General features: G+C 33.4%; 1 protein-coding gene and 1 long non-coding RNA gene across 4 annotated transcripts; both read left to right on the top strand.

Annotated features, from left to right (window-relative positions):
* Positions 1-5,328: 5,328 nt before the first annotated feature.
* LOC121226445 (uncharacterized) lies at positions 5,329-7,058 on the top strand. 3 transcript variants are annotated; one of them, XR_005924261.1, is made up of 3 exons: positions 5,329-5,357; positions 6,259-6,330; positions 6,915-7,058. It is a non-coding gene; the product is annotated as an uncharacterized lncRNA (long non-coding RNA). The 3 variants fall into 3 exon arrangements; XR_005924260.1 differs by lacking the exon at positions 5,329-5,357 and adding an exon at positions 5,565-5,649 and having other exon boundaries at positions 6,259-6,310; XR_005924259.1 differs by lacking the exon at positions 5,329-5,357 and adding an exon at positions 5,565-5,649.
* An 85-nt stretch (positions 7,059-7,143) lies between these two features.
* Positions 7,144-7,774, top strand: LOC121226446 (uncharacterized). Its single transcript, XM_041110360.1, has 3 exons — positions 7,144-7,206; positions 7,272-7,291; positions 7,390-7,774. Exons 1-3 carry the CDS (start codon positions 7,144-7,146, stop codon positions 7,772-7,774), a joined length of 468 nt encoding a protein of 155 aa, XP_040966294.1.
* Positions 7,775-8,625: the final 851 nt, after the last annotated feature.

Genomic DNA, 8,625 nt, shown 5'->3' with positions numbered 1-8,625 from the left:
AAAATCAAGTGACTGATCACTTATCTCGAATTGAAGCAGGAAATGAAGACGGTCATATTGCGCGCATTCAGGATGATGTTCCAAATTAGCAACTGTTAGTTGCCATGGCATTACAATGGTATGCTGATATTGTAAATTTTTTGGTTAGTAGACTGCTACCACCTGACCTCACAAATCAAATATGGAAAAAGTTTCTCCATGATGGCAAGCAGTATTACTGTGATAAGCCGTTTTTATTCAAACAGTGTGCAGACCAGATAATTCAGAAGTGTGTTCTAGATGACGAGATTTAAAGTATTATTGTCATCCAGCACCATCTAGAGGGCGCTTTGGAGGCATGAGAACTATAGCTAAAATTCTCCAATCAAGTTTTTGTTGGCGAACCATGTTTAAAGATGCTCATGAATTTTTCCAAGCTTGCAATCACTATCAAAGAACTGGAAATCTTTCGAGGAGGTATGAGATGCCCTTGCAAACTATTTTAGAAGTAGAACTATTTGACGTTTAGGGAATTGATTTTATGGGACCAATCCCACCTTCTTAAGGCAATGCATACATACTTTTAGATATTGATTATGTCTCCATATGGGTTGAGGTTGTTACTTTACCAACAAATGATGCCAAATCGATACTGAAATTTCTCCATAAGAATATTTTTAATAGGTTTGGTACTCATCGTGCTCTAATTAGTGATGAAGGTTCACATTTTGATTGCAAATTAGTTGCTAATACTCTAAACAGGTATGGAGTTAAACATAAAATTGTCACGGCATACCATCCTCAGACAAATGGGCAGGCAGAAGTCTCTAATAGAGAGATTAAACAAATTCTGAAGAAGGTAGTCAATCCCAATTGAAAAGATTGGTTATCCAGATTGGATGAAACTTTATGGGCATATCGCACTACATTCAAGACGCTATTGGGGATGTTGCCCTTCAAGCTTGTTTATGGGAAACCCTGTCATTTGCCCGTTGAACTTGAACATAAGACATATTCGAAAATTAAGAAGTTTAATATGGATTGGAGTGCTATTGGTACCCACCGCCTATTGGAGTTGAGTGAGATGGAAAAATTTCGAGCACAAGCCTATGAGAATGTCAAGTTGTACAAAGAAAAGATAAAGCAATGGCATGATAACAAAATTTTGCCACGGTAATTTGTACCTGGACAACAAGTCCTGTTATTCAATTCTAGACTTAAATTATTTCCTGGCAAATTGAAATTTCATTGCTCTGGTCCATTCAAGATAGTACATGTTTGTCCTTATGGAGCTGTACAAGTTAAAGACAACAAGACTGTCTGGTTCTAATTTCAAAGTCAATGGCCAATGATTAAATCACTACTTTAGAGCCCTTATAATTCGTGTTAAAAGTTCCATCAATTTTCGAACCATTTCATATTTCTTTCTTATTCTATTATATTCATTGCTCTTAATTTTGTGTTTTGTTTCTTCAATAAGTTTATTTACTTGTTATTATTTTTTATAGGCACATTATGGCTAACGATTGTAGACATCAGCCCATTCATTACATTAGTTAATTTTAATTTCTTGATTTTTCTGCTATTTTGTTTTTCTCGCTTAATTTTTCCTTTGTTTGTGGCAGGGTACACTCTTAGGTTAATCTTAGCCAACACGCCATCGCTATATTTTCTCTTACGTTTACCTTAATCATTTTACTTCTTTCTAACTTATTTTTCGTTTCATTTTCTTCAACCTTTTCTGTTTTTACTCCATTCAAACTGTAAAGGTCTCACCTTTTTTATTTTTTCAGTCACTATTGTTGATACAATGGCTCGCCAAGCACCATCCTCTTCCACCCCTATACCTCTACAAACATTTTTTAGCAAAATTACATAAAAGAAGTATACCCAGAACATATCAAAGTGGCCATTTTGTTTGGAAAAAGGTTTCCTTTTTCAAGATGCTCCGTTTATGGGTTACTCTGAAGCTATTTCTTCTGTAGTGGAGAAACATGGATGGAAAATCTTTTGTATCCACTTCGATGATGTTCTCACCAAGTTAGTGAAAGATTTTTATGCTTATCTCACCTTTCCGGACGATGCCTTTATATATGTGTGCGGTGTATCGGTGATGTTCAATGAAGACTCCATTAATGCACAATATGGGTTATCTGACGGCCCAGACAAACACGCCCAAATTGTCAAGTCTATGACCACTAAAGGACTCTCACAAGTACTAACAGATTTATGTGTCGAGGGGATGAAGTGGACGGTTTCTAGAAATGATTGTTATACCATTGACCGGGTATTGTTAAAGCCTCACTATAGAGTCTGGTATCATTTCCTCAAAACTTGTCTCATCCCTTCTACTCACAACTTAACTGTTTCAAAAGAACGCATGTTATTATTGCACTCGATTATGACGGGTGAAAGATCAATGTTGGAAGCATTATTTTTAGAGAAGTCCACCGCTACTCTCAAAAGAATGCTAGTGCCTTAAATTTTCCATCCTTCATTACAACATTTTGTCAGCGAGCGAAGGCTCCTATTCAAACGAATTAAGATACAATCCCTAACAAATGAGCCATCACAAAGCAACTCGCCCTAAGATTTTCTGAAGAGGAAAATGCAAGGCATCTGGGCTCCACATCTACATCATCACCATTTCTGCCTACTGATATTGCTCTATCAACATCTCATAGTAATTTTTTGCAGAAAGTGATTGATGCGCTTGAGATGTTGCAACAAAAATTTCGCATACTGGAGAAACACCAACACAGGCTAGCCATTGATTTTGGCTGCACTCAAGAGGAAATGGCTCTCTTTTGAGGGTATATCCGACGAAGAGATTAGGCCATGAAGAAATCTCTTCAGAAGAACTTTACCCAACCCATGCCTCCATTCCCTATTTTTCCTAAGGAATTATTGTTGGAGCTAAAGGAGAATGATAACGATGGAGAAGAAACTATTATGGAGAAGAAGACCACAAAACCAGAAGGAGAAGCAGAGAAAATCGAATATGTCCATGTTGAATCTAAGAAGGAAGATGATGACATGACTTAAGCTACTACACCTACAGACACCACCACTACGCTGACCACTGCACCTATGATAGAACAAGAATGTGTAGTTCATCAACTGATTGATGATCTCACAAAGTCAGACACTGATGACGAAGAAAATGTGCCTATTAACCAGCTAAAACGGAAGTGCTACAAGCAAACTACTAGAAAATCTGTCCAAGATGATACTGGTGAAATAGAAAGGAAGCAGCACTACAAACGAGTTACCAAGAAATCCACCCAACCCAAATAGAGTAACATCAATTCTTTCCAAGCTTTTGTTTTTCTTTCTTTTATTTTATACTATATGTTTCATGCATTCATATTTAGTTGTCATGGCATTTTTATAGTTGATAGTTGTTTTTGCATTTTTGCCATATTTCATTGTTCATGCATTAAGGACAATACATCCCTTAGGTTTGGGGTGTGTTGTGTTGTACATATATTATACTGTAGATAGATGCTTTAACATTCATGCATTTTGTCATTCATTTTGCCATTACATACAAATGCCAAATAACTACTAAAACTATGATGAGTATATTGATATCGGTGATGTTCGATGAGGATAATAACTCTTCGACTAATTTAGAAAATTGTGGAAGTTGATGAAGCATGTTTAGCTTAGGATAGTTGTTTGAAAATTGATTCCTAAAACAACTTAAGTATCAATACAGTTAAGTCTGTAGCAGGGTTCTTTTAATGCATTTAGAATTTCTTGATCCTAAATTCAATAATTTGATTATAAATTATAACGAATACCTTAGCAATAGTTTTACACTCCAATGTTTGAAACTGTTGAGTAGCTCAATAATGCTTTGTTTGCTCCATTGTATTATTGATCAGACAAATGAGTTCAAAAAAGAGTGGTTATAGAAAAAAAATTAATTTAGGGACACTCCACTGTAGTAATAGGCTGATTAGTTAAGGAGGTAGTTGTTTGCCAAATCAAACCCCAAAATAGATGCAAAAGTTAGCTTTATTGACATCAAATACATATGGATTGCCACGTGGATACCACATAAGCAATTAATTAATTTTTTTTAAATTTAAAAATTATAAATATTTTAAAAATTAAAAAGTATAAATATAAAATATTTTTAATTTTAAAAATTAATTAATTGTTGACATGGCATTCATGTAAATGATATGTTAGAAAAGTTAACAAGCATTAACTTTTTCATGAAATTTGAAATGATTTGATAAACAATATAAATTAAAGAATTAAAAGAGATAAAATTAAATGAACATTAAAAAAATAAAATTGGAGTACAAAATTAATTATTATGCATTTCATAAAATATATCTTTTATTGTGTAATCATCGTTTGGCTTTTGCATTGAGAAAGAAAATGATTCTTGTAATCCCAAAGAAGTTGCATGAATTAAGGGAATTGGCATCATTATGTTTAATGAAAAAGTCACGTCTTCGTCTTGTGTGTTTTTTTTTCCATTTAGAAAAAAGCTTGGAGATTATGTCCACTAGTTTGGTTTTTTGGTAAAATAACAAAATAATAATAATCTTTATCTACTAATTTTTATTTTCTACAAATAGTTTTATTAAATTTAATTAATATTCAAATAGCCACTTAGACAAATTTGCATTCAATTTTATTCGATCAGAGCATTAGAAGAAACATTCGAATTTATAACCTTTAAATTGCGGTAATAATAACCATGTTAATAGAATAAAAAGTAAAACTCCTACGGCTGCACAAATTTAATTTAAATTAACATTAAATTCAATTTTTTAATATTTTTCATGTTTATTTTAATTTATATATTCAAGATTTTTAGTATTTCTCCTAATAATATTTTTCAATCAACTCGTATTTTATTAAATAGTAAATATTTTACTATTTTATTTAACGAGACAATAATAAATTCAAATTCTTAAAAATCCAAATGTAATATGTTTTAGTAAATTTAATTTATAATAGTGAATTGTATTTTCTATGAATTATATCATTATAAAAAATATTTAATTTAACAATGAGTATGAATTAAGTTTTAATTCAATTAACATCAGTAAATAAAATGAACGAAAATTTAAACGTACTAAACTGGATTTATCCTCTTATTAAATTCAGGCATTTGTATAAAAAAATAATTAGTATATAATACTCAACGCAAAAGCGTTAGTTCAAAGACGAAAATACCCTGAACCTTTTCTCATATTTTCTCCGTTCCGTCGCCGTTAAAACCAAAATCGCAAACGATCTCTAATAACTTCTGTTTTAAGAACCTTAAATTTCGAGGGATTATTATTATTTTCTAATTCGAATTTTGAGACAACTTAAACTTCTTAACAACATACAGTTTCTCTCCTTTAATGGTAAGTACTAAATGCAAAGATTTTCTTTCAGTGTATCGAGTTCGTGAATTACTATATTGATTTTTATTTAAATTACTCGTCTTTGGGCTTTTGAGGAAAGAAAATTTTGACCGTTTGAAAAGTGAAGTCTGTTTCTTTTTTGTTTTGTTTTTTTTTTTTGTGTGTGTGTGACTATTTTTCACTGGGTCTGTTTGGTTGCTGAGAAAAGTTGAACTGGAAAAGGAAGTTTTCACCGAGTGTTTTCTCAAGCTCTGTTTCTAAAATTCAAATGTTTTCTTCTGATTTTTTCTTGGTAAGCTAAGGCAATCATCAACAGATTGATTTCAACTGTATTGTTTTATATTTAGTATTTATAATTTACTTAAGGTTTTCGTTTTTCCTTCATAATGGAATTATTATTATTTTATTTGATGATCACTCAACTCTGGGATCCTTGTTTTTTGTCAGAATTTCATGAAATTAATTTTATTTCTTTATTCTTCTTAAAGGTCTTTTTTTTTTTGGTTAATAAAGGTTTCTAAAGAGTCGAAATGGTGGTGAATTTAGATTCATCTTAAGCATTACTCTTGGCCTATCTGTTTCATATACATAATTTTGTTTCTTTAAATCATTTTGTAGGCAACTGAAATTATTTTTTAAAACATTATATTTATATTTTCCTAATAAAAAAGGTACATGTGATGTGAGCCAGCTTCAAGTGGGTGTAGGATATAAATACTGTTTGATACCGAGACATTAGAATTTTTTGTAATCTTTTCGTAGGTATAAATATTAGACATAAATTAAAGTTATTGTACTGTATTCAGGTTCTTATTTTCCTTTTGAACTTCTATTTTTTATTTTTCTGTCTTTTGCCGAATCTTAATTACTAACGGTTCTTTTTTTTATCTTGGTACCCTAGTTTTGGCGTTTAGGTTTCTCATAGCTTTGTCCCAGCTGAGTTGGATTCGGATGTAAGCAATGTCAGATACAAGTGTGTATCTTGAAATGATTATATTAATTTTCTTATAGTTTTTCATGTATTCAGTATTTAGAGGATAATATATCATTCTCATATTTTAATACGAGTAAAACACTGAAATAAATCCTAATCCTTAATTAGAACTGAGAGTCTGCCAACTAATGAATCATAAGATCTGAGTTTTACTTTTATGATTTTCGCATTTTAATATTGTCAATACATAACCAGTGTATGATTTCTCTATATCATGTTCTTTTTCATGATTGACATCTCAATGCTGCATATGCATTCTTTTTTCTTCTATTTGATATTCCATTACCATGAACGTGATACCAGAAAAAAAAATTAAAACATGAGAAGCCATGAAAAAACACACGACACAATTACATGAAGATGTCAATATATGTATAACAAGTTGTTATATATAATAACATTTTAGATATGATTATGACATGAAAAAGATAACACGAAAACAATATAAATATCTGAATTTTTTCAGTTGTATTTCTAGTGATCTTGATGATGTTTTTTGTGTGTTAATAATGCCCTTTACCCTTTTTACAACTCACTTTTATGGTTTATATAATTGTTTACAGGTTTATTGAGGTCCATTCTTTGAGGATTGTTATGTTATAAAAGGGATTGGGACTCATTCCATTTTCATAAGCTGCTCTAATTGATGATATATATAGAGATGAAGAAACTGTTTTTCTTCAAATCTTCCTCTTCTAGCAGTGGTACACCAAGGTTCTTTCGGAATCAACGGATAAACAAGTTTACCAGGGGAAAACATCAGAAAGTTGGTTGAATGATCAACTTGTTGACATGGCTGACTACAGTTGGAAGCTAATGTCTGATAGCCCCAGCTTCAGTAATGCTTCTAGTCTTGTTCGGAGTCGTTCTTTGTCATCAGGCAATGAGCTTGGACAACAAAATTGTTCTTCCTCCAACAGCAGTATGATCACCAATCGCTGTAAGGCATTTGGTGTGCTTGGATATGACATTAGTATTTTTTTTTTCACTTCTATAAATCATATGGAGTAGCATTGATGTTCTTGCGGTTTGTTCCAGATGCAGGGCTCATATGCCTGAGAAGAAATCTAAGGCAAAACGATGTGAAACAGAAATTATCAGTTTCGAGAGGCCGTGTTCTTCTGGTTCTTTGAGGCTGCACCATGATTCATCTGGCAGCTCTTCCTCTTGCTCTAGCAATGTGTCGGCCCAAGTTATCGATCGCTATATTGACGGAGAACAGCTTCCGGAAATTAGCAAGTTAAGGAACAGTTCAACTCCAGGAAATGGTGGTCGGAGGCATCCACCGGGAGCTCGATATACTGCACCTTCATCTCCGACACAGAGTGTCAAAGAGAAAAACAGTCTCATTCATTTAGGAATGGTGACAGCACTCGTCTTCACTTTTCATCTAGAGATAGGGTGGAAATGGATTCGGGCATGAGTCGCCACGAATGGTTGCAAAGAATGTGATTGAGAGGCTTTCACAGACTCATGTTGTCTCAGAATCAAGTTCAAAGGGATTCAACCGTCATATTCCGATCACAAAGGAAGATGTATATGGTGGATACTTGAATATGCGTCCTGAGTCCAAATTGGAAATGGATGAGCCTTACAAAAATTGTTTCATTGAGGGAACCCTGACGGTTTAAATTCTTCTGAAGATGATTCAGTAGTCGAGTTAGAAAGACGATCTAAACATGCCAAGGAAAGAGCCTTGCTTCTTTCTGAAGCTCATGAGCAGGAAGCTTTATTTGTAACGGTGGGTTTGATGTTTCATCGCTCATTCGGTCTGTTTCAGCACCTAAAAGAGGAGAAAAAAAGCTAGCCCTCGAGGTTTTGGATCTTCAACAGTCTAGAATTGACGAGAGAGCGAGTGCTAGGGAGGAACTGAGAATGGCGAGGGAAGAAATGGAGTCACAGATTGAAAAACTAGAGAAGGCAAAGCATGAGACACAGTTGCGATTCGAAAGGAGTTCGATAGAAGGTCAAGTGATTGGTCGGTTAAGCTTGAGAAGTATAGGTTAGAAGAGCGAAGGCTTCGTGATCGAGTTCAAGAGTTAGCAGAGCAAAACGTTTCACTTCAGAGAGAAGTCTCTTCCTTCAATGACAGCGAAACTGAAAACAGAAGCCTTACGAAGTACTCAGAACAACAACTTAAAGAGTTGATGAGAAGGGTTGAAAAGATGAACGATGAGAATCAAGATCCAAGTCAAAATCTCTCCGAGTCACAAGAGAAGCATAGAGCAGCAATGGAAGATGTAGCTTGCGTTAGAAGAAATCTCGAAGAGAAAG

The sequence above is a fragment of the Gossypium hirsutum genome, unplaced genomic scaffold, assembly GCF_007990345.1.
Source record: "Gossypium hirsutum isolate 1008001.06 unplaced genomic scaffold, Gossypium_hirsutum_v2.1 scaffold_184, whole genome shotgun sequence".
Lineage (NCBI taxonomy): Eukaryota > Viridiplantae > Streptophyta > Magnoliopsida > Malvales > Malvaceae > Gossypium > Gossypium hirsutum.
The sequence above is the reverse complement of the archived record's forward strand: the minus strand, read 5'-3'. Positions and strand labels throughout refer to the sequence as shown.